The 24,746-nt window shown below is 50.0% G+C and overlaps 8 protein-coding genes across 8 annotated transcripts; 4 read left to right on the top strand and 4 right to left on the bottom strand.

The window, feature by feature from the left end:
* Positions 1 to 509: 509 nt before the first annotated feature.
* Positions 510 to 1,445, bottom strand: A1O9_01765 (uncharacterized protein; the record flags this gene model as incomplete). The annotated part of the gene is made up of 1 exon (XM_013410923.1): positions 510 to 1,445. The coding sequence occupies one exon, from the start codon at positions 1,443 to 1,445 to the stop codon at positions 510 to 512; it is 936 nt and encodes a 311-aa protein (XP_013266377.1).
* Positions 1,446 to 2,483: 1,038 nt separating this feature from the next.
* Positions 2,484 to 5,872, top strand: A1O9_01764 (Na+-exporting ATPase; the record flags this gene model as incomplete). Its single annotated transcript, XM_013410922.1, has 2 exons — positions 2,484 to 2,705; positions 2,756 to 5,872. 2 exons carry the CDS (start codon positions 2,484 to 2,486, stop codon positions 5,870 to 5,872), a joined length of 3,339 nt encoding a protein of 1,112 aa, XP_013266376.1.
* A 628-nt stretch (positions 5,873 to 6,500) lies between these two features.
* On the bottom strand, positions 6,501 to 8,312 carry A1O9_01763 (uncharacterized protein; the record flags this gene model as incomplete). Its single annotated transcript, XM_013410921.1, has 2 exons — positions 6,501 to 7,046; positions 7,101 to 8,312. The coding sequence occupies 2 exons, from the start codon at positions 8,310 to 8,312 to the stop codon at positions 6,501 to 6,503; spliced, it is 1,758 nt and encodes a 585-aa protein (XP_013266375.1).
* Positions 8,313 to 10,542: 2,230 nt separating this feature from the next.
* On the top strand, positions 10,543 to 12,319 carry A1O9_01762 (uncharacterized protein; the record flags this gene model as incomplete). Its single annotated transcript, XM_013410920.1, has 3 exons — positions 10,543 to 10,681; positions 10,733 to 11,931; positions 12,005 to 12,319. 3 exons carry the CDS (start codon positions 10,543 to 10,545, stop codon positions 12,317 to 12,319), a joined length of 1,653 nt encoding a protein of 550 aa, XP_013266374.1.
* Positions 12,320 to 13,796: 1,477 nt separating this feature from the next.
* Positions 13,797 to 14,480, top strand: A1O9_01761 (uncharacterized protein; the record flags this gene model as incomplete). The annotated part of the gene is made up of 1 exon (XM_013410919.1): positions 13,797 to 14,480. One exon carries the CDS (start codon positions 13,797 to 13,799, stop codon positions 14,478 to 14,480), a length of 684 nt encoding a protein of 227 aa, XP_013266373.1.
* A 750-nt stretch (positions 14,481 to 15,230) lies between these two features.
* Positions 15,231 to 15,695, top strand: A1O9_01760 (uncharacterized protein; the record flags this gene model as incomplete). Its single annotated transcript, XM_013410918.1, has 1 exon — positions 15,231 to 15,695. One exon carries the CDS (start codon positions 15,231 to 15,233, stop codon positions 15,693 to 15,695), a length of 465 nt encoding a protein of 154 aa, XP_013266372.1.
* Positions 15,696 to 16,124: 429 nt separating this feature from the next.
* A1O9_01759 (uncharacterized protein) lies at positions 16,125 to 19,088 on the bottom strand (the record flags this gene model as incomplete). The annotated part of the gene is made up of 3 exons (XM_013410917.1): positions 16,125 to 18,208; positions 18,253 to 18,626; positions 18,685 to 19,088. The coding sequence occupies 3 exons, from the start codon at positions 19,086 to 19,088 to the stop codon at positions 16,125 to 16,127; spliced, it is 2,862 nt and encodes a 953-aa protein (XP_013266371.1).
* Positions 19,089 to 23,275: 4,187 nt separating this feature from the next.
* On the bottom strand, positions 23,276 to 24,212 carry A1O9_01758 (uncharacterized protein; the record flags this gene model as incomplete). The annotated part of the gene is made up of 5 exons (XM_013410916.1): positions 24,105 to 24,212; positions 23,937 to 24,034; positions 23,745 to 23,864; positions 23,498 to 23,673; positions 23,276 to 23,407 (listed from the first exon to the last, which is right to left on the bottom strand). Coding segments are annotated over exons 3-5 (399 nt in total), but the record flags the coding sequence as incomplete, so codon positions are not given.
* Positions 24,213 to 24,746: the final 534 nt, after the last annotated feature.

The following is a 24,746-nucleotide window of genomic DNA, read 5'->3' as shown; positions in this document are numbered from 1 at the left end:
TTCAAACTCTTCCGCTTTTTTCTGAAGACCTAGTTGTATTCCAGCAATCTTTTCATAACTTTGAGTTGAACACGTACCAGCCCATTAATGAAAATGCCTTCGGATGAGATGAAGTTTCCCGTCAGATATTCAGACCCCGAATACCAACAAACGCACCGGAATTTGTTCTCTGCAGCATCGTCCCAACCGCGACAAGGAGTGCTCCCTCTAGATGTTAGTCCGAGCTCGTTCGAAGCCGCCATCGAAAAGTTCCGAGACATTATTGGGAATCATTAGTTAATCTTAGGCAAAGGGCTTAAGGAGTATATCGACCGATGTAATTGATGCCACGGGTCCAAGAAGGCCTTTTGAGGTCGCATGCAAAGCAGTCTCGCAGCTTAGAAGTTGGTTCCACGTATTGTTTCGTGTGGAAGCTGTCTGTGATTTAAGTCAAACTTTGCTTGTTCTCGTGCCTTTTCTCTGACGACTTTTGGATCAGCCGGTTTTCAGGTCTTATTGCCGACAGTTACTCAGGTCAATTTTTGGATCCCAAAGAAGTAATTTCCGAAAGTTTCGCTGTTCTTGACGAGCTTCCAGCCCAATACAGGGACATATATCACGCCCTGAGTCTTGAAGTCGCCCCAAAGACTTGGTTCTTGCATAGAGAAGTAGCGTAGTAGTTGTTCCGGATTGATATATTTATTCCAATCGTGTGTTCCAGCCGGGACAATCCCGATAAGCGGAGCTTCTGCGATAAGCTTTGTGGTCACATATGCCAAAGGTGACCGGGAGATGGTCGAGCCAACTATCCATCCACCTTTCTTGAGATGAGGGGTTGCGAGATGGAGGAATTGGTTTGGGTTATCGATATGTTCTAGCACTTCAAACAAAGTTATGATATCCACCTTTTCAAACTCGGATTGGGGAACGGGCACATCTTCAATTGCGCACTTAAGGTACTTCAGCTTTGGGGGCGAGATACTAGGATCAGACCGTTGTTGGGCCTGGGCGACTTGGATGACAAGTTCTGTAGGATCAATCGCTGTGACGGTCGATGTATTTGAAAGCCGCGCTGCGGAGGAGGCGAATATCCCCCCCCCGCAACCTATATCGAGGTAGGAGAGAGTCTGCGGCGGAGGTGACTCGGAGGAGCGCAGGCATGCTTTGATGAAGTCATGGCGGAGTGGGTTCATCAAGTGTAACAGTCTTGATGGTCCGTGAGGATCCCACCATGTTGATGCGAGTTGAGAGAAGTGGTTGACTTCGGCGGAGGAGACCGAAGACGATACTGGTGACTGTGGCGCATGTGAAGAGGTGGTGTGAGACCTGTCTTGCTGCGTAGATACCCTTTCTAAACTTTTTGGCATCCGTGCCGATATCCGTGGAGAAAGTAGCACTGGTGACACGGGAGCCGCCCGGCCACGCAAGGCGGTCTGCAAGGGCGGCCGAAACAACGTTAGAGTCATGGTTGTACAAAACGCTTGGAGGAGCTTGGTTGGACAATTCGGACGATCGCTGAGGCTATGCTGGACAGAAAGTGGTAGATGGCTAAGAGGTCAGGTGTCAGGCTGAGTCGCCACGTGCCATTTCCGGTGTGGGCCAAGTGACGAACACGGAGTTCATCGCATTGCCATCCGATAAATGGGTAGATACTTCGAGAACGTTGAGCTGGGTGATGACGAGTTGCATCCATAAAGGATGGAGAAGTGGCAATAGTCGGAATGTGGATTGAGTTCGGGTAACGTGCGCGACCAACCACCTTTGCAAACTGCGACTTTTTATTCTTGGCGCCAACCGCGGAAAGCTTGGCAACTCCTTGCCAAGGCTGGGCGAACACCGTGCCTCTTGCTTCATCCGTCCTCCTCGCGGGCATCAACGTTCAATCGATCCCAGGTGCACATTCGGTATCTATCAAACCCTGTCTCTCTGATCGCAAACTGTAACCTCGATGCTTGTCTGTTTCTTGGAAAACCCCTTAGGCATAGCTTTTGGGCTGCCCCTAAGCTTTCGACATGCGTAAATTGCTATGGGTGTGCGCCCGCTGCTCCTTTCGATATCCCCCTCCAACTGCTGGTGATGAGTGCCCGGCCTTGGCCGAGTTCCGCCCACCACGGGCCACTGAGACATCTTATCGGAACGCCTTGGGTCACACATTAGTCTCTTCACGCCAAGGCTCCGTGCTGATATCACCGCTTGAAAAGTCTTGGTATCCCAGGATGTGACAAGCCGAAGCCTTGGTCATGGTTGGCGTGCAGAGTCTATGAGGTCCAGCCCAAAATTCCTTATGTCTATATATAATGAATACCTTTACCCCACGACCGATCCACCCCTACCTCGTATTATACCAAGAGAAAGTTCTTTGTTATCAAGAACCCATAGACCTCTTTCGTAGATTTCCATCAAGTAAATCTACACTACCATACTAACGACAATCGCTAGTACCTTTGCCAACAACAACAACACCACCGCTCTGCATTTTGTCACATCTTTTTCCCTCTCCCAAAATGGGTAAGACAACTAGGGCAGATCAAAATTATACCAAACAACCTTTCTTACTCTCGGTCGACGAGATCAAGAACGAGATCGAGACAAACTTGGACTCGGGATTATCGAGTTCTCAGGTGCAGCAGTACCAGGAGAAATACGGCCCTAACAGACTCGAAGGGGATGGAGGGGTCTCATGGTACTCGATCTTAGGAAAACAAATATCAAATGCCATGATATTGGTACGTCTGGTCAGTTCGCAGGCAAGCTCTATCCCTAACAAACCGATTAGGTATTGGTTCTCGCAATGGCATTGGCTTATGGCGTTGAGGATTTTATCGAAGGCGCCGTTATTACTGGCGTCATAGTTCTTAACGTCTCTATTGGTTTCTATCAGGAATTCCAGGCTGAAAAGAAAATGGACGCTCTTCGATCACTTTCATCGCCATCAGCTAACGTTGTCCGAGATGGTAATGAAGATACAATTGCCTCCGGTGAAGTCGTTCCTGGTGATATCGTATCTATTAAGATGGGTGACACAGTCCCGGCCGACATTCGTCTTTTTGAGGTCATGAATCTGGAATGTGACGAAGCCATCCTTACTGGTGAAGCTCTCCCGGTTGCTAAGGAAGTCGAATTCGAAGCAAAGCATGGAGCCAAGGAAGATCTTGGCCTTGGTGATCGACTAAACATCTGCTACTCATCTTCGACGGTCACCAAAGGTCGTGGTCGAGGCATTGTCGTCTACACCGGAATGTCTACTGCAATCGGTGGGATCGCCGCATCAATGCAGAAGACACGACGTAAGCCTAATCGATCAATGTCAAGGAAGAAGCATGGCCCTATGCAGCCCGTCAAAGGTGGGGCGCTACGCGTTTGGGACAGCATCCTCAAATTCCTCGGTCTGACTGGAGGCACTCCTTTGCAAATCAAGCTCAGCAAGCTTGCCTACGCACTGTTTGGCTGTGCTTTACTCCTGGCTATTATCGTCTTCGGCGTCAACCGGTTTAATGTCACAAACGAAGTCGCCATTTACGCAATTTCCACTGGTATCGCCATTATTCCCGAATCTTTGATCGCTGTTCTTACCATCACCATGGTTGTTGGAATGACCCAGATGCGAAAGCGCAAGGTCGTAGTTCGACAGCTTAGTGCACTCGAGGCTTTGGGAGGTGTCACAAATATCTGCTCTGACAAGACAGGTACCTTGACCCAAGGCAAAATGGTCACTCGCAAGGCATGGATTCCAGGTGTCGGCATCTACAGTGTGGAGAACTCAAATAACGCCTCTGACCCGACGGAAGGCACAATCACCTTCGGAAAAGCGCCAATGTCTCGCAAGGAAGCTGAAGCTGCAAGACTCGCCCGAGAAGAAGCACTTGACCAAAAACGAAGTGTCGCTAATGTCGCCTTCGATGTTCCTAACGAGAAATTCAAGAAAGACAATGAGAAGGCCACACCTGCAGAGACCGATGTCAAAGAAAATCCAGATGTCACTCCCGAGCTACAAGCTTTCCTCGAATCTGCCGCTCTTTGCAATCTTGCTACCGTCCGTAAAGTCACTGAAGATGGGCAGGCGAAGTGGAAGACTTCGGGAGATCCTACTGAGATTGCTCTCCAAGTCTTCTCTCATCGATTTGACTTTGGCAAGAAGGTTCTGGAAGAAGAGAAGGGCTGGTCCCAAAAGATGGAGTTTCCATTCGATAGCTCTATCAAGCGGATGTCAGTTGTCTATACAAAGCCTGAGGAAGAGCACTCTATCATCTTCACCAAAGGAGCCGTCGAGCGTATTATTGACCTTTGTACTACCGCTGGTATCGGGGAGAATGAAAAGAAGATCACCCCTCAGTACAAGGAAAGCATTCTCGAACAGATGGATTTCCTCGCTGAGCAAGGCCTCCGTGTTCTTGCTATTGCACGAAAATTTACCTCCATGGATATTGCCGAGCACTCTGATATCGACCGAGCAGAGGTTGAGAAAGATCTTTGCTTGCTTGGTCTTGCCGGACTTTACGATCCACCTCGCATGGAGACGAAGGGCGCTGTCCAAGCCTGTACGACTGCGGGAATCACAGTTTCTATGCTGACAGGTGACCATCCATCCACGGCCGCAGCAATTGCCAAAGAGGTCGGAATCATTCCCAAGAACATGAGCACCCTTGCTCCCGATGTGGCAGCAGCCATCGTCAAAACGGCTACTGAATTCGACAAGATGACAGACGAAGAGATCGATGCTCTGCCAACTCTTCCACTTGTTGTTGCACGATGTGCCCCTGAAACCAAAGTCCGTATGATCGAGGCTTTACATCGACGTAATAAATTTGCGGCTATGACCGGTGACGGTGTCAATGACTCGCCCTCACTCAAGCTCGCTGATGTGGGTATTGCTATGGGTCTAAACGGGTCTGACGTTGCTAAATCCGCCTCTGATATTGTTCTTACCGACGACAACTTCGCAAGTATTGTCAACGCGGTTGAAGAAGGCCGACGCATGTTTGACAACATTCAACGCTTCGTCCTCCATCTCCTTACATCTAATGTCGGCGAGGTCATTCTCTTGATTTGTGGTCTAGGATTCCAAGATAGGAGTGGATTCTCTGTCTTTCCTCTGTCACCGCTTCAGATCCTATGGATTAACATGCTCACATCTTCATTCCCAGCCTTCGGTCTCGGTCGCGAGAAAGCGGCTCCCGATGTCATGGAACGACCTCCACACGACAACAAGAAAGGTGTCTTCACATGGGAACTCATCACCGACATGCTCGTCTATGGTACGATCCAAGGAACCTGCTGCCTCATGACATTCGTCTTCATTGTCTACGGCCCCGGCGACGACGGTCTCGGCGTGGACTGCAACCACCACTACAGCACCAGCTGCGATGTCGTCTTCCGCGCAAGAGCAGCAGTCTTTGCCGAACTAACATGGCTCATCCTCATCTCCGCATGGGAATTCAAAGCCATGCGACGCAGCATGTTCAAGATCAACCCGCACGACACGCGCGCATTCCCCTTCTTCGCTGACATCTGGGAGAACCAATTCCTATTCTGGTCCGTCGTCATTGGCGCCGTAAGCGTCTTTCCCGCCGTCTACATCCCTGGGCTGAACACCTCGGTCTTCAAGCACAAGGGCATCTCGTGGGAATGGGCGCCGGCCATCGTCTGCGTCTTTGTCTTTGTGTCCGGCATGGAAGCCTGGAAATTCGTGAAGCGCTCCATGGGCTGGTTCCAGGCCGAGGAGACGGAGGGCATGAAGGCCCGCCGCCACGCTCGCTCCACGCTGGGTCTCAGGCAAGGATTCTTTACCATGGCGAGGAGCTTCACCAAGTCGAAATCGGAGGAGAAGAGGCCCGTCAGTGGACATGCCAGCTCCGAAATGTCGGTCATCGTCCCCACCCGGGAGGACGTATGACGTTATGAAATCATTTCCTTGTTTTTTCCCTTGAAATACGCTTGATTTGTCATCAGTCAGGCTTCTTACAGCGAGCCTACACTGATCAGCTGGCTCTGATAATCAAATGACCGGAATCAGATGTTCGACGAATGTTTTTCCTTCTTCATTTTGCCTCAATGATGACGACGACGACGACGACGACGACGAAAATGAGAGAGATGGGACCAGGGAGGAGAGCATAGAAGGCGTACTCATGTATACCTCCTGGTCTATCCATGAGATAAAAGCAGACTCGAAGCCCTCTGGAAGAGCTTGGAAATGAGGTTGGAGAAAAGTATCCATATTTACTTTACACTATCTTTCTCTGAACGAGCCCCGTGTCAACGACCTAAAGCTAGATACTGTAATTTATCCTGACCTGCTTAGACGGCGGTGTGGTGTCGTCATGCAAATGACCAAATTCATCTTAACAAACGTACCATGTCAAAGTAAAAAAGTCTCCGCGTTTTGACCATATCGCAAGTGACACCAGTCTTCAGGGAGCGATTGTGGGGGGCGGGGGGGGGGGGGGTCTAGCAATGCTGCGTCGTAGAAAATATTATTACATGTAGTTGGCTGTATATTATAGGACATGGCTTGCACGAGTTCAAGCATAGAGAGCCGGGTACGCGGCTTTGATGATGTCCGCCCCCTTCTCTGCTACCATGTACACATCGTTCTGAATGCGGCAGTCAGGGATGACAGGGAACACGGAGGCATCTATCACTCTGAGGTTCTCAACTCCGTAAACCTGCAGCTTGGGGTTGACGACACCCTGCTTAATATCCTTCCCAAAGCGGCAGGAGCCGCAGGGGTGGAATCCTGTCTGCGAACGCTCGAGGATCTCCTTGATCATCGCCTCATCCGAGTTGCGGGGCATCGGCCAGGGATAGTCGCTCTCAATAATATCTTTCATACCTTCACCATTCATGAGAATGTCGTCGATCATGCGCACACCCTCGCGCATCGCAATCAGGTCGAGGTCCTCGGAGAAGAAGTTGAGGTTGATATACGGTTGGTCAAGGGGGTCGGTTGATTTAAGCTTGACTTCACCATTTTGGCTAAGAGGGCGCATGAGGTCGACGATAACAGTCAGGTAGTCACCTTGCGGTGGAGTTGGAAAGTGCCATTGGAAAGCGTCACAGAACAGAGGCTACCATTTGTTAGTGCCGATGACCATATATATGTATTCAAAAAATTTGCTTACCACAAAATCCACCTCAAAATGCGGCTGGCCAGCAGGACCAAATGGGTCCACCCCCCCGTTTTTGGCCTTATACTCACGGTATTCCTTGGACTTGTTGAGCCATTCGTCCGCACGGGGGAACGCTACTAGTTCGAGAAGGCCACTGCTGTAGACACCGCCCTTGTTCCTGCGGTAAGCTGCGACAGCGCCATCTTTCTGGGGCCCTGCACGTAGCAAGTGACTGTCGAGACCGAAACCATCTTTGATTTTGAACACATGGGACAGGATGGGATGGTCGAGTAGATTCTGACCCACATGCTCCGAATCGACAAGGACCTTAATTCCAAAGCTCTCCAGGTCAGCCTTTCGTCCAATACCACTCAACATTAGTAATTTGGCAGACTCGTAGACACCCTGTGACACAATGACCTCATGCCTGGCATAGAAGGTATAGTCCAGGCCATCAGGACCAATGACGGTGACGCCTACAGCCTTGGGACCTTCGAAGACGATGTTCTTGGAATGGGTCGATGACATGATGGTAATGTTGTCTTTGCCCTCCACAAATACAGACGCGTTCGATCGGGTACCCTTGTAAATGGTGTCGACGCATTTAAAGAGTCCCTTCTGGGTGCCATTGAAGACATCGGTGCTTAACTCCTGGCCTTTGCTTACCCAGGCTGCCTCAAGTGCATCACGGAATGGCTTGGTTTCAGGAAGGAGATCTGAGTGTGAGATGTGTAGGGGTCCTCCCTGATTGCCGATCTTAGCAAGCTCAGCGGGATACAGGTTGTCGTCATCGTGGTATGTGGCTGACTTATTAAAGTAGTCTTTCGTATTGGCCCAATTCCAATCGTCAGTGGCATATTCGGCCCAGTCGTCGAAAGTGGCTGCACTTCCTCGCACCCAAGTGTAATAGTTCTCGGCGCTAGAGCCACCTAAGACCTTTCCACGTGGGTTGGGCTTTTCGACTCTTGTATAGTCGGGTCGGTCGATCATGGTCGTCTTATACTTCCAGTCCCATTGGCTGCCACGTAGCTCAAAAGCACGAGCGGGGGTGTTAATCTCTGGAATCTCGGCAGTGCTGTTTGTTCCAGCTTCGATGACAAGGATGGAAACATTGGGGTTCTCAGCTAGGCGACCGGCAACAACGCAACCAGCAGTGCCACCGCCGACAACGATGAAATCGAAGCCAGTTGGGGCATTCTTGGGGGCCGTAGCGGGATGAACCATGATTCGACACTGGGGCAATGGGATTGTGGAGGTTTGGCTATTATCAATGTTGAAGTTGAGTATTGTGCGGTTCCAGGTCTGGCGTACTGTACCGTCTCTTATATTCCAAGCCTGACCATCTTCACCCTGGCCGCCATCGTATTCTCAACGGGCAATTCTGTGGCAGCTCTCCTGGGATTCCGGCGCGCGGCGGGAGGAGTACGTGGTCTGTACTCCCGGTCACCAAGTCGACCCTCCGCCAATGTAGGAGGAGTAACAAAAGCCAGATCCATCAGCCGGCTTGTAAAAAGCGGTCGTGCAGGGCGCGGTGAATTGTGCTGCCGGAGCCGTCGACTACGGATGGGGTGCCATCAGACCGGGGCGTGGTGCTAGCAGTCCAAATTTTTGCTTCTCATGATCGAGAGTAGCTGTTCAGTCGTATAATCGAAAAATGGGCACAGGCTTTGGCAAGACCTGGGCCACTGTCAACAAGGTTGCAGTCTGGATCAAGATCCAACGTACTCGTAAGAGAGAGAGATTCAGCCAAAAAGTAGGGGAAATGGATGAGCCTTGTGGAGCAGTAGGCACGTGCGCGGGGAAGCGTTTCGCCATGCCAGCATGGAAAGAGATCGGGACTTTGGGATACTTGTAGGCTGGCTCATATTCTAGCTGCTGAGTGAAGTTTGATTTGATTCGGACAATCTCCCGTCGAATATGGGAAGACGCGCCGAGGCGTCTTCCATAGGGTGATACAAGTAGTCCCAGCCTCACTTGCTCCTCATTTTGGCCTACTCGTGTTTGTGCAGGCATTTTCCTCGGGCCATAGCTTTGGTTCGGGGACCATGGGAGTTTGGCCCGATTCTGACCCAGCAGATTTGGGCTGACTATCTGGGTGCTATCTGAGTGCTATCTAACCCAGTTGGTGCTCTGCTCCTTCGACCACTTATCATTTGCATTATGGTCTCCACGACCAATTATACGAGTACTGGTGGAGGGGGAACTCTCACGTGAGAGGCACACGGTAAAGTTAGACCTAGTGTGTGGCATGAGTGGAGGAGGAAGGCACCTTCTGGTGGGTGAGCAGCAGCAGCACCTGCAACGTTGGCGATTTCGACTTTTTGTCCCTGCTGAGTCATGAGGCGTGGAAGTCACGGGTTTTGATGCTGACTCAGCTAAGTGGTGAGAGATGGAGGTAAACCGGGACTGTTGTACAGAGTACGGTACGGAGTATCCGTACATACTCGTAAGTAGTAGGCGTTGGCAAGGTAGCAACACATGAGGTTGTAAGAGAATGTTATCAGATCCTCCTTATGGCTGAGTGCGAAGCACCCCGGTACCTTATCACCCAAACTTACCAGTACTCGGTACGAGGAACCCTCGTCCCTGAGAACAAGTTAGAGAGAAGTGTAACCACTTCCAAGGCCCCTTGTGGCATTCAGATGTGCCGCTCTTTATCTGTAGGATTCTCCGTGAAGCCATGACGGCCCTCCGAGAGGTGGTGTGCATGACGCGAATCAGTACGGAGGAAGAGTTAGAGACAACGCAGAGGACTAGGGTATGGGCATCTGGAAGTGCTCGTCTGCAAATTGGAAATCTCAAAAGCCCCAGGGAATGCATGAAGGGTCTTGGAACCAACGCGCCTAGGAAAAACAAGTGGCACACCACTTTTTCAACCGAATGGCCCCCTGGTAATTGATCGGCCTGGAAAGCAACGGTCGACATTGAAGCAAAGAAAAGCTGGACTTGAGGACGCTGTTCTTTTGGCGGCCGGCACCAAGGAAGCATAAGGTTCTTGATTATGTATTGCTTACTTATAACAAGCCCGCAGAGCAGCAAGTCTAAGGCTGCTGTCCCGTGAAGTTGATCGCCAGCACGAGACGAACGCTCTGGAAGGTCACCTACTGGGCACTTCCGTCGCCGAGAGAACCTAAAGGTGGATTCTCAAGCGTGGGTTGCGTTAGTGAAGCCCGGAAGGTCGCATCCAGATGAACTAAAGGCCATTCCCTTCCGGCCCTTGTCGCCTTTTCGGCTTAGCCAACAGCCCCGAACAGCTTTTCCCCATGTCAACGAGTCAGGGAGACCAGCCTTGGTTGGTAAGGAGGACTCGGGACAATCAACCAGCAAAGGAAGTGGTAGGGGTGGCTGTCCAAACAGAAAACCTCTTATCTCTGATCGCCCATCATCAGTCCATCAATCAATCTTCAACTTCTTCGCTCACATTGTCGCTCGCAATCATCAGCCCGTGATCAAAATGTCGCTGAGAGCTTTGATAAAAAAACTCGAAGTTCCCCACGAGGGCGGCGTCGCTCCCGACCGATGGATCAACAACGACATCAAACCGATTGAGAAGGAACGCAGAACCTGGAATTTCTGGACATTCCATAATCTGTGTAGGCAATTCTAGGCTCTCACAAAGTACTTTTATACTGACCTGGGCAAAGGGGTCTTAACGAACACCAACATCTCGACATATATGGTTGGCAGCTCCATGATCGCGCTGGGCCTGACTTGGTGGCAAGCAATAATTTCGATCATCGTGGGCGCGATAATATCTACAATCTTTATCGTCTTTAATAGTATGCCGGGCTCATACTATCACATTGGATTCCCTGTCGTCAACCGTTACGTCTGGGGTCTTTACGGAAGCTCCTTTGTCATCTACAACAGAATCCTCCTGTCATTAGTATGGTACGCGGTGCAATCCTGGATCGGAGGTCGATGCGTCTATGTCTGCCTTGAGGCCATATGGCCAAATCTAGAGGAACGCATCCCTAACCATATCCATGCCACCGGCTTGACGACAGCGACCTTTATGACTTACGTCATTTTTTGCGTCCTGTCACTTCCCTTGATCTGGATCCGCCCTCACAAGCTGAAACCACTCCTGACATTTGGAGTCGCCAGTATATTTGTTTACTTCTTCGTTGTCCTTGTCTGGGCTCTTGCAACCATGGAAGGATTCGGTGAGATTATCTCCAGTACGCCAGCTCTCCAGGATGTTTCCAAAGGCTGGACCATTTGCTATGCAATCATCAGTGCTATCGGTGGCATTTCGGCGGGTATCTTGAACCAAGCAGACTATGCTCGATTCGCACAACGCCCTCGAAACGCGTGGTACGGCCAGATTGCTGCTGCTGCCCCGTATTCCATCATCAGTTCGGTTATCGGAATTCTCGTTACTGCAGCTACCCAGCGACGCTATGGTGCTCCAATCTGGAGTTTGCCGGACTTGATGATCGCAATGATGCATGCAGGCGGTTCTCGCTCACGTGCCGCTGGATTTTTCGCCGGGGTGGCTATGGTCATCTCTCAATGGGGTATCAATATTCCTGGAAATGCTTTATCCGGCGGCTTTGATTTGGCGGCGACATTTCCAACTTTCATCAATATTCGAAGAGGCGCATACATCACTGCAGCATTGTCAGTGGTGGTCAACCCCTGGCAGCTGTTGGCGACCGCCTCGACATTTCTCAGTGTATTGTCAAGCTATTCAGTGTTCCTGGGCCCCATGATTGGGTTGATGGTCTCCTCGTATTATATCGTCAATAAACAAAAGATCAAAGTGGACGACCTCTTCTACGGGGACAAAAATAGCATTTACTGGTATACCTTTGGGATCAACTGGCGTGCACCGGTAGCGGTAGGTTTTCACTCTTTGGAATCCACTCAACCAATTCCTGCAATTGTTCATTGCTGACAGACTCTTCATCTAGTGGGCTTTAGGCGTCTGGCCCTCGATGCCAGGTTTTGTTGCCGCTGTTAACACGAGCATTACAGTCCCCATTGGCTGGACCCGTCTATACTACATCAGCTTCTTGGTAGGGACTGCCATCTCAGCACTCTTCTTCGTGGCGTTGCACCGGCTCTTCCCCGTCCACCCCATCAAAGACTACGTCATATCCGCACCCAGCCGCCGACAAGTTCAGGCTGAATACCGAGCCAAATGGGACGGTGAAGATGTTGCCAACATTTATCACCGTCCAAAGGAGGATGAGATGGTGGTCGAACAGTTTCCGCACAACATCTAAGTGTGTTGGGTTTGGCGATGCATTCGAAGGCCTGTCTTGCAAATATTGATGCACATGAACGAAGCTCGATTTTTCTTTTGGCAGGGAGGAAGTTAATACTCTTTCATCTTCCTGAATGATGTGGGACACATTTCTAGTCGACGAAACAAAATTTTAGATTCCATTCTTAATTTTGAACGAATCATAGTGAAAAAGAATAAAGAGCTTCCTCTGAAGGTGGCTTCTTCCCCGACTCCATGTTCAAGCTGAATGAGAGACCTGGCATAATCTGGGATGCGTGCATCGGATACGAAATATCTGTTGACACTCACACATGGAACCAACAAACGATTTCCGGAAGCTTGCATCATTCCATACCCTAACTTTACCCGATGTGGTACGGAAAATATGCCTACTCCCATCCTCCCAAGGGACTAGCAGCCCCACGGAATGAGTGGTTGTTGATATCTTTTGCGGCATTTTAGGTGGCGCGTTGGAAACAGATCCTGCGCTGTTAAGGACGGCTAGATTTTGACCTGGCATATTCCTGGACCTACGAGTAATTCAGAGGGGCAGGCTGGTATGACAACCCAGCCACCGTTGGAAAATCTGGGATACCAAGATTTGTGTTACGTCGCCTGGGCCGGTCCTCCCAAGATTCGGATAGTGGCCAAGTATAGAGTCCTAGCACCATACAGAGCACAGCTGATCCGCGTATTCAAATCAACTAAGAAATTGAAGCGCTCGTTGGCGACCTTTTAAGCACTTAGGCCTGCCACGTGAGGCGGATAACTCTCCTTCGTCCGAGGCGGACGAAGAACCTGCCACTGAAGCCAATGTCGACCATGTTGGCTGTCCCTTGGTTGGGTCGAACCAGCCTTTCGCTGATCGCTGTACCCGGTATTCTTCAACTGCGATTTTGCGTTTGAGGGCCTCTTCCAGAATTAGTACGGAGGTGTGCATCAAAAGGTGTGCACGCGCTAGTACAGAATGACATGGCTTTCTAATGACACTGTCATAATTTTGAAAGACATGTTTAATTTTAATTGCGTTTCTACAGCAACACTCCCTAGAGATTCTCTTCGGCCCTAATAGATGTCTAATAGTACTCAAAGTTAGCTTAAGTTAGGGGGATATCTTAGGGGGGATTAGGTATTCTATTCCCTAACAAGGCCTAACTAGCCTAGAATAAATAATCTGTCAGACTAGATTATATAGTAAAATATCACGATAGCCCGGTATTTTAAAAAGCCTCTTACACAACTTTTGATGCACACCTCCGTACGGGGCAGGACGAAAACGTAACAAGAGGGCAGCCTGGCAGGCTTGGCAACTGATATATGAAGCATTGGAGCACGCCTTTCTGAAGTAGCCAACAACTTGAAGGTCAGTGTTTTTCTTGAGGGTCCCCGTTATTGCTTTTCAACTCTTTTGCGGGACATCCACATCATCGACTACAAGAAGCTTGTTCTGCTCCGTCTCTACCGGCCCTTCCAACATGAAAGTGGTTCTATCCGGCAGTACGGGGTACATAGGTGGCGAAGTTCTGAGAGAATGCCTTGACCACCCGTCCATCACTTCAGTCATTGTCCTCACTCGCCGAGACCCTGGCAGCATAGCCGACAACGCCAAGGCCAAGGTCATCATCGTGAAGGACTTCACTGCCTATGACGAAGCGACTATCAGCGAGCTGAGGACCGCCGACGCCGCGATTTGGTGCCTGGGCACCATGACCGGGGATGAGCGGGTTGACATTGAGTTCCCTCTCGCCTTCATTAAAATCATCAAGACACGGCCCATCGGGTCCAAGCCCTTTCGCTTCGTGCAGCTGAGTGGTGCGCTCACTGAGCCGCCTCCGAAGGATGGCCAGCAGGCGCGGGCTTTGTGGTTCTTCGCCAATGGTCGTCGCGTGAGGGGTTTGATGGAGGCGAAAGTCCTGGAAACCGCTGAAGATGCTTCCCCGGCCGAGTATGCCGTCTATCTCGTTAAGCCGGCGGGTGTCGCGCCGAAGACTACGACCGGAACTATCCTGCGGTGCATCATGGGCGACTCTCTTTCCATTTCCATCCGCGATCTTAGTCTCGCTGTCGTCGGCCTGGCTGTGAATGGTAATGAGCAGAAGGTGTTGAGTAATCGAGAGATCATGAGCTATGCAAGAAGTCTACGAGAGGGGACAACCTAGGCGGGAATTCTGCGTGCAATGTCGAGGGGCTTGCATCCGCCATAGGGCGCAAAGTCAGGCGACGAGACTGTGTCGATGTTGATGTTGATGTCGATGGGCGTTGGGTTATGAATTCAAGGCGATTCTCTGGTGTTGGGAAATTGTATTCAATCCCTAGTGATTACAGAGTTAATTCAAAGAGAAGCCATCTCCTCGCGCTCAGTTGGACGGCAATTATTCGATAGCACAGCAGTCCTTTAATTGTTTTGAAGGGAGTTAGGTGCATAGCAGTTGATATGTTTCTCTGTTAGGCCTGATATGTCTTCCCACGGGTGTATCTATGCATACCTAGCTAGTTCACGGGGGGTACATATTCTCTTGATTAGCTTACGTAACAAGAATGCTCCCTTCAACGCCCTTCGACGTCGTAGGTCTTAACAATATCCGATCCTAATTTAATGGTCCCAGTCGCATAGGGAATCTATAGTTAAGATATTCCCGTCGGAACAACACTTGCTAACTCACCATTGACTCACAACAGCCCAACCACCGAAACGGGGCACACCACCAACTACAGTGACTTAGACAAACCTATCCCAACCTACAGAGGACAACAACATAGGTAGGGTAGACTATCACTACGAGCCTACGCCAACATTGTAACTCACACCAACCTACAGCAATATACATAGCCTAGAGCTCCAACCTATTAATATACTCTACCCTAAATCAACCTCCTGCCGCCCAACCAACCAACCCTTCCATCCCATCATGACACCACCAGCGATCGGGGAGACCTCACTAACAGCACTCCTGGCTACGTTGAACCTCGCCCTCTGCCCGACAACATACGTCTTCCTCACCATCCCCGCCACTGCTCAGGCCTCCTCCATCCCCAAAGCGCTGCTGGACACCGCGATCCTCACCTTCCGCGAGGCCGAAGGCCTCACCCTCATCGCGCCGCAGGACATCGCCTCACTGCACCAACACCACCAAATCACATCCCAGTATCCATGCCGCATGATCACGTGTGCGGTGCACTCCAGCCTCGAAGCGGTGGGGTTTCTAGCCGTGCTGACTCGGGCCCTTGCGGATAGCGGAATCAGTTGTAACCCCGTCAGTGGCTATTTTCATGATCACCTGTTCGTGCCGGTGGGGAAGGAGGAAGAGGCCGTGTCGGTATTGGAGGGCCTTGTTAGGGATGCGAAGAAGGCGAGCGGAGAGGGGGGGAGTTGAGCGCCGTGGTAGTGAGAGGGAGGAGGGTAGGCAGGGGCGGGTCGGCTAGGAGGGCTACTCTTTTACTCGACCAGCACTGACTGGGGGCAGGCGGGATCGTTGAAGGATTCTGGATTATCTTGTCCTTCTCTCGACTGGATAGCATCTTTGATGCCAGTTTCTAGAGATGTAACTAAAATAGTACGTAGCACTCAAAGGCTTATGTCACATGGTCAGGTCTCCGCTTCCCCCGGCTTGAAACGCCAATCTAAGATCAAAACATCTGGTACAATTCCACCCGGCAAATCGAGTGAGCCCCATTGGCAACATCTCACATAACTTGCGTCAAAAGCATAACATCATATCCGTGCCTGACCACCCATTCTGGAACGCCGGAAAATGAAAACAGACTGCTTTGAAAAGGAACAGAAAGAGGAAACAAATAGCTTCTCAGCCATGGTTGGTCAGAACATTGACATCAAGACTGTGATTGAGAACCCCGAACCCTAGATCCTCGCCTTCTGGGCCTCGATAGGTCTTCTTCATCAGCTGGAGGATTGTCTCTCGCCGAACTGCGGACATCGATGAGCCCGCGTCAAGCTTGGCACAAGCGATCGTTCCGTCAATGATATATCGGTCGTGCTGTGAAAGATGTTCCACTAGCATTGGGATATTGTGGGGCTTGCGGAATCCATCGACAGTCTGCACTAGATGTAGCGTCATCTCTTCGGCGGGGATGGTCTCGAGCGGAAGTTTTGAGGACCGAGTTCGATAGAGTGTGAACTTTCCCTTTCTTTGCCGTTGTCGCATAAAATAGGCACGCGGGTCATCCTCCGGAAGAGAGGGAGTCGACACCATTTCTTGAGCGCTGATAAACGCAGCCCCATCATTGGTAGGAGCAGGCGACGAGCCGTCCGGTGAAACATTGGAATATTTGGGATGAGAGTGCGATAGATCTTTGATCGCTGCCAAGTAGCGGTTGTGGTGTGGGTTGGACTTATTTTGCTTACGTGGAGTTGTGTCAACATCACCGAATCTGGCAGCGAAATCTGCTTCGTCGAGGACGCTCGTAGCCTTGTCTCCATTCGACGTAACAAATGCATCTGATTGGCGGACTGTCATGAGGTTGTTTTCGGCTGCACGAGATTTCAGAACGTCATTAATCGATCTTGACGGGAATTTGGCCCCTGACCGCCGTTGCTGAGCAATGACAGCCTTCTTCCTGTACTCGAAGTCCATGATATCTGCCAACTCACTGCCCCCAGGTGATTCGTCACTCGTTGATTGCTTTCGAAGCGTCTGCTGAGGGGTTTCAAGTCTTGCAAGGTATGTTGCGTTCAAAGCTATTCCAGGATTCCGCGAGTCATTCAACGGATGGGTGGAATCAGATGCAGCTGTAGATGCGACATTTTCGGACTGATCTGCAGGCGTCGAAAGCAACGCCATCATCGTGCCAGTAGGCTTCCGTCCATTAGATGGGCGTTTCAGAGGCGATCGAAATGTCTTCTGCCCGGGACCGCACTTCAGGTTAGAAGTTGAGTTTGCAGAGGTGCGACAGAGATTGTCCATGTTGGGTAGAAGTTGTATCTCTTGATCGTCAGTTTCACCAAATCCTCCGGGACGCGATGGTGTTATCTGAGGTTCTCTTTCTGATCTACTAGGTCGACGCTCCCCCGTCACCGGTGTCAGCCAAGCTTGTAGAAGTGTGCTATTCTCCGGAGATCTCTGGTCATTTGTGTTGCCAAAGTATTCGGCGGCATCACCCGGGCCAGCGTTTTGCCTCGTTGGCACCTTCGGACGACATCGTAGGGGTGGACCCGGGTTCTGGTGGGGAACTGCATCATCGGAAGAGGCATTTGGTGATGGCAGTGAAGTCATTTGGTCAAGAGAAGTTCGGTGGGCTCGTGTCCCAGTTCCTGGCTTCGCAAAATTCTCTCCACTTGGTGGGGATTTCGATTTCTCGCCAAAAGATGTAGTGGAGAATGCTTCAGTGAAGCCCATCTTCTTTGGTAGGACCCTGGTAGTCATTGCTGCTATTGTGAATGGGTTGGAAATAGCAATACTTGACAGCGAAACGCCTTTTTCTTGTGGTAAGAGGGGCAGGCCAGATACCAGACTCTTCTTTGATGCGACCTTTGTATGATCATCCGTTGGAAATGCACTGTAATCGAACATATTTGAGGGAGAGTCTCCTTGCGAAACTTCTATGATGGGTTGGTCAAGTCGTTTATTCTCTTCGCAAATTGGATAGGCCATTTTGAAGAGATTCTCCACTAGGGACAGCAGGTTGGTTGGACGAAAGAAGAGAACTTCATCTTTCGCCGGTTCCACGTTGACATCGTAACTCTCAGGAGGACATTTGATCTGCAAGCACAGGAAGGGCCGTGGTATTGACGAGCTTTCCGAAGAGCCATGTGCAGCTTGTAGATATCGTTTATAAAGCTTGACGATCTCCTTCACGGTGCCGCGGTCTGAAGTCACTGGTCGACCATCTATTGAAATATACTGAGTCGCGTTGCGTATTTTCGACGAGTCTGATAGAATTAACATACGCGATGGAACAAGAGGGGTGCCTTACCTGTACTACGTGAGGCAAGAAGAGCCTCAACTGTCCAGCTTTCAGCATTCCCAGTATCAGCATCATCTGAGGAGGCTGAATGACAGACGGTTTCCAGAGCGATTTCTTGCCCAACAATTTTCGATGCCACTTCCGTCAACGTATCCTTCTGGCTAGGAGCGTATGTCCAATTACCTTTATCATTCTTTGCCTTCAGGACTTTGAAAGAGAATCGAACGTTGGGCCGGGCGAATGCAAAGGAGAAAAGGAGTGCTTTGATGAATTGCAACGTCTTTGTGGAATTCTTCAGAGCAGTCTGCTTTCTTACAGGTATATTGTGGAGGAAGTTCTGCACACGGAAGGTTGTTCCGACTGGGTGGGAAGCTGACGAAGAACTGATTGATTGAGTCATGACCAGTATAACCCTAGCAGGAAAGCATTTACCCAACCTACCTGAGCATTCCAGAAGACCCAAACGCGAGGGAAGTGCCGACAATCTCGCCATCAACTCGAGTAGTGACGCTTACAACATTGCTTAGTTCGGTAATACTCGCAAGCGCTTCTCCACGAAATCCAAGAAACGAGCCCCCTAGACGACTGAGGTCTTCAAGTGATCGGATCTTTGACGTGCAGCCTCTCTTGCAAAGCAGCTGTCTATCTTCAACGCCGATTCCAGTGCCGTTGTCCTTGACCTGTATAACATCTAAGGTGTTCTGGGAGATTTCAACGTTGATTGTGGTGGCACGGGCATCGAGGGCGTTGTCAACGAGCTCTTTAACAACCGACTTTGCATCATTGAGTACGAGGGTGGATCCGATAGCTCGACTTGTGCTCTCTGGTAAAGCCTCAATTGGCATTTTCAAGTCCCAGACACATTCCGCATCTAGTGGTGGCCTGGGCACTCCGTACTGGCGGTATTGATACGGGATACTGTAGAACTGGGCTGGCGAAGAGTACCTTGGGTAATGTAAACGCGCCAAGAACGGCATCCAGGTTTCGCGTTCTCGCGTTCCCGCGTTCTCGACTACCGTTAGATACAAACTTGGCAACTTAGGCGAGTCAACAGGATGACAATTGAGATTTCCGTCCCTTTCCAGTCTATGTGTCAGGAATGCCTCAGGCCTCCTGACAAGCATATATCTAATAGGTCCGAGATATCCTCATACTTTCGTGCGTGGTTCTAGTCTTTTTGAGCGATCCTCAAGGGCTGACGGACCTATGGCTGACAGTACGCCGAGGCTAACGCGATATTAGAAAAGAAAAGACATGAAAAATTATATCTATATATTAAATACTCTGCGGCGCTGGTTAAAATGCCCTCTTCACCGGTCGATCAGAGCGCTATTATATAAGCATTTGGAATACTTTGAGATGATTGGAAAAGGGGCTCCTGGAGATTAACTGCCTAGGTAATTTATATAAAAACTAGAACAGAGACCATCGAGTGGAAAGGGACAGGAAATCTCAATCATCATCCTCATTGACTCGCCTAGGTTGCCAACAAGAATAGTAGTAGAGTTCCGCGAAGAACGGTGGTAAGGCGTATCCCGATATACCCTCGGGGTGCAAGACCAGAAATATTTAGTACTCGTCGACAACTCGCTCCTTTAGGTTATCTCCCACAAAGCTAGTAACAGGCTGAATGCAAGACTGGCCAAGAACAGAGGAAGATCATGTGCAAGGCGGTCACCTAAAATCGATGCACCACCTTCATTATAATTGATGATAGTATTGCCATCGCCGTTCATTTGAGTATTTTCATTACCACTGATGCCATTCCCGTTACCATTTCCCTGGCCACTCCCGGTTACTGTCGGTTGATTGGAGGGAAGGGAGACGGTTGCAGCCTCCGATTCTGCCGGAAGGGACCTGCGACCTGTCTCCAAGGCAGGATTTGGATCAATGGTAATAGAGCCCGGGACAGTGTTGCATCCCAATTCTGTATATTGAGTCTGGTAATTCCATATCCTTGAGAAACAATAGGGCATATATGCATCTGTGCTGATCTATCTATCAGTTTGATTTCCCTTTAACCAGGCTGCTGTAGGAAGAATTGCGGCTCACCAAATACCCACTTGAGGGTATAAGCAATTCTCGCCACACATGGCCATGTCTTGGTAATTGACACAGCTTGTATACAGTGTACAATACGCCAGGTTATTTGCTGGGCAGCAGCCGGCAGCGTTGCCTGCATTAGCTGTCGCGCAGACATAACCAACGGCGCAGTTCAAAGGTTGGCCTGTTCATGGTTAGGCCGAGGATCCCTTGATTGAAGCTTTAGAGGTAGACAAGATTTACCTTGGTAGAATCCACAGGTTTGAAGCGCAATCTCATTTTGTCTTCTCAGAAGGTCCCTCGGCTGGCTCTCCAAAGTTGCTTTCGCCGTCGGCCTTGTTGGAATACCAGTATGGGTATGGCCCTCCCTTGGGAAGGTACTGGTTGGAAAGAGCAATCCACATGCTGCCAAAACGTACGGTGCAGGGAGCAGTTGCAGAAGTAACGAGATTCTTAACATGTTGGACACAGAATTCATGCTTGGAGTCAAGTATTTCCCTGCATCCTCATCGGAAGAGGACTGCAAAGACTTGTTTAAGTAGGGGAACACAGAACTTAAGTCGACCTCAACGGATTCCGGCTGGGAGGTTACGGGCCCTGGCAAGCTACCAGTCTATTTCTGGCCCGGTGTTGTCGAAGGCTGAGCATGTAGAACGTGGATAGGTACAATCCTTGAATCCAAGGACTGTGGCTGGTTCTTCACTGCTTAGAGCTAAATTCGAATTAACTCCAGTCTCCATCCACAATCACACGCGAAGCTTACGAGAATCTCTGCATGATCCACTGGTCACGGAGTGATTTGACACAAAGGAGAGGCTGTTCGTATCGCACAGGTAACAGACGCCTTTACTGTATGCCCTGCAGTGTCTGCCTCGTAAACCAGCCATCCAGCAGAGGGGTGCAATGCGCTGACATGAGTGTGCCAAATCCAGTTGGCAAGCCATGTCACATTAACTATGTTGGTACCCACCAAGGAAAGAAAAACCTATAAGTACGGACTAACCATCCTTAGTCCTTCGAAGACAGGTCCAAAATAATGAAGTCGCTACTTGCTTTTCTGATTGCTGGACAAATTGCTCTTGGGTCGGCTCTTGGAGTGAGCCGCTGCTTGCCTAGTGTAAGCCTTGTTAATGGTACGCTGCCCTATGCCGTCGTGAATCTATAACTTTAGAAGAAACTCATTGCAGGTGCTTGTCGCTCTAACGCTCATAAGCAGTTGATGTGAGGAATCTCGAAGACATTGTGTCATTCTGGTCGCTGCCAACGAGCATATCCGCCCCAGCAGAAGCCAACAAAGAAAAGAGACAAGATAACAGTGGGAACAACAACAACATCAACGGAGACGGTAACACCCAGACCAATGGTAACAATAATACTGTCACGGACAATGCTACGACAAATGCAACTAATTCCGCCTCCGGTGGCCTATCAAGATCTGACAAGATTGCGATTGGAGTGGGCGTGTCTGGAGGAGTAGTGGCCATCATCACCGCATGGCTGGCTTGGCTGGGTGTTCAGCAGCGGCGCAAGAGGGGAATGGAATCAAGGTCAGATAATGGACGCCAAAGTTATCCAGAACAATCACAGGCATCTGCTTCATCCTGGCCTGCATATTCGCATCAGAATCGCCCCAATCGCAATGAACTACCATGTTAGCAGGTTGCTGTGGGTATGTGAGTCGCGTGGGGGATGGCTTATGTACGGAAGCTTTTTGGGCATGAGCAGGTTGAAGGCTCTGACTTAGCTAGCCTGATGTCGGGAATTGTGTTGAGATCATGACGAATTAGTTGGAGCCGTTGTACGCATAATCTACTTCGTGACAGCGCAGCTTCGTCTTCTCCCAGTGCCAGGCAGCCTGGACCTAGAGACATTCTGGTTGAATCGACTTTGGAGCGAATTTTTGAAGCATACTGAAACCACGGCACTTGACCAAAGGTGAATTTTGGATCGGATAAGGGGGGCCTGTGCTCGTATCTGTCTGGACTGTGTTAATCACCGTCCACCCCTCCTGGATCTGAACCATGTGGCCTACCCTGTCATGCACTAAGCGAAGTCAGATCGCCGTATTTTTGAAACGGGGTTGTGTTAATTCGTTACACGGCCGAAGCAACGAGCTCATTGTACGAACAGGTGGCTGAAGTAGCCTCAGGCAACCACACTACGGAGTAGCGCAAAATTGAAAAGCTTCCGAGAATAACAAGGCGGAATACCAATCATTTATTCGTCGGCACCGGTCACTTCGGATATGTAAGGCGGGGCAAACAGCGGCCAGAAAATCGACAAGGCTGGCCACCACCTATTCAATGTCGTATGAGTAGTGATGGTGTGTTCTTATGTGGAATTGCAGGTGGCACAGAAATATCTCGGGAAACATCCTGATCACGGATCTGAGAGAGTTATTCGACCTCTCCTTTCGTGTTTGAGTAACAAGGGTGCCAGGGTGATGCCCAGCGCAAGACTCCAGCCTGATCGTGGTACACGAGTGCACTTGTGACATACAGCGGGGTGCCCACTTTTCCGGCTGAGCTGTTTAAGCAATTGAGTGTCTGTTCTGCTGTGATTCGTACAACCTAGATCAACATGCCAGAGGAAAGGTTTTGATGCAAGCCAAGACCTCTGACGATGGCGCATTTGGCTGATCCGCTCCTCTGATCTGAACCTCAAAGCATGAAACGGCGAGTCCCCAGTCTGATCCTCGGTTCCGTTATACGTAAGCAAGCGGCCTCGCTCCATTTCCTGAACAAAAATGGCAATGGATAAAGCACAGTTCGAGGCACATACTCCGTGTTCTTAATATACCTCCTTGGTCACTGCCCCATTCTACCTCGTTCTTATCCTTTTTCTAGATTTTCGGTGGATCAAGCAACTTCTTGTTGACTTTGAGGCTCGTATGCCTTGAAAATCCAAATCTTCCCTAGTTTTCATTCGCTATCATTATACTCCGTAAGTGCATCACACTTCCATGCCCGCTGCGTGATATCTACACCTCCTTTTCATTCCTACCACGACGGCGCCTTTGACTGTGGCCAGGGACTCTTCGACTCAGATCTCCCACAAGTATAGCAAAAGGAAAGTCGACGGCTTCAAGGATCTCGGCTAAGAACAGCCACGCCAGCGGAATCTCGATCATGACGGTAAGTACACCAGCAGCCCGAGACAAATATCAGATAGAATCCTCAATCGGCGCAGGCTGAGGAGAGCGATAGCTTACCTTTTGGCAATGTGCCGCAGCGCTGACATGTCCGAGCGCGAAATTGAAATATATCCCTGTGAAAAAGCCGACATCAAGTACCAGGATGATAAGTCCAGTCACAAAGCAAAGATTTGTGCGTAGAGCGCCAACCAAATAGATCAAGGATACCAATCCCAAGAAGACAAAGAAAAACCCTGTTGTCACATACTTGTCAGTCCCTCCAGAAGCTTAGTGTTCTCACAGCATCCACGAGCTGGTCACTCACCCGTCGTGGCCAAAAACTCTGGTGTAGCTTGACCTTCGAGAGTGTCACCGATTGGAGAGCAATTGACTCCGACGCCAAACCATGGTATCATCGTACAACCATGAACGAGCCAGAATGTACCTATGTTGATTCATGGTAAGCAAGCCATATCATTGCATTTCCGAGTTTTAGTTACGCCTCGCAACAACCTACCATAAGTGAAGTCCGTGCAAGAAAAGGTGTTGCCAATGACCCACTCCCCTACTGCTGCAATAATTTGCACAACGCCACCAAAGAAGATATACGCCGGCCTGGAAGGTGAAATAACCCTGTTAATTGCTTTGGCTGTTGAGCATATCTGGTGCACATATCTGTTCTTACAAGATAGCTCCTCCATTCCCTCCAGCACCTCTCCATTCCAGCAATACACCTGGTAGGAAAAGCAGAGATCAAAAAGCTCATGAGCGCCACAGGCGTGTGGGTGGCAAAAATTGCGATCCAGCTGACCATCCTTGGGAAGCTTGCAATTCAGGTAGAGTTTCTCGAAAACATCGCGTGGCACTGGCATCATGATACTGTCTGTCGTCTCGATCTGCTGGATTTTGCTTTCGCCCCCTGAACGGCGGCTATGTCGTCTTCTACCTTGGTGACATGGTGGCAAGAGGGAATATTTGCCTAATATAAGGGAGACTTCGTGATTGATGATGGCTAGGAGAGTTCTGCTAGTTCTCCTCTGTGGCTAGGAACAATAATTGTATGCCATTCTACTACACTCGCAAAAGACAGGCTTGACATTTGGTAGCCAGTATTCGTCACAACTTGATCCTTACCGAGGCAATTTTCAGTGCCACATGTGCAGTATTGTTGTCTATCAGCAAGACTGATGGATGGAATATCCTGTATGCACCGTGGTCCAGTCCTAGGGTGTTAACAAGATAAATCAACCGGCTCCTCCGAGGTACCGAATTGGCCCGGAAGCACATGAACGGGCTTTCTTCGTTGCTATCTTGCCTTCTACAGTAG

The sequence above is a fragment of the Exophiala aquamarina genome (genome assembly GCF_000709125.1).
Source record: "Exophiala aquamarina CBS 119918 chromosome Unknown aczIA-supercont1.1, whole genome shotgun sequence".
Classification (NCBI taxonomy): Eukaryota; Fungi; Ascomycota; class Eurotiomycetes; order Chaetothyriales; family Herpotrichiellaceae; genus Exophiala; species Exophiala aquamarina.
The sequence above is the reverse complement of the archived record's forward strand: the minus strand, read 5'-3'. Positions and strand labels throughout refer to the sequence as shown.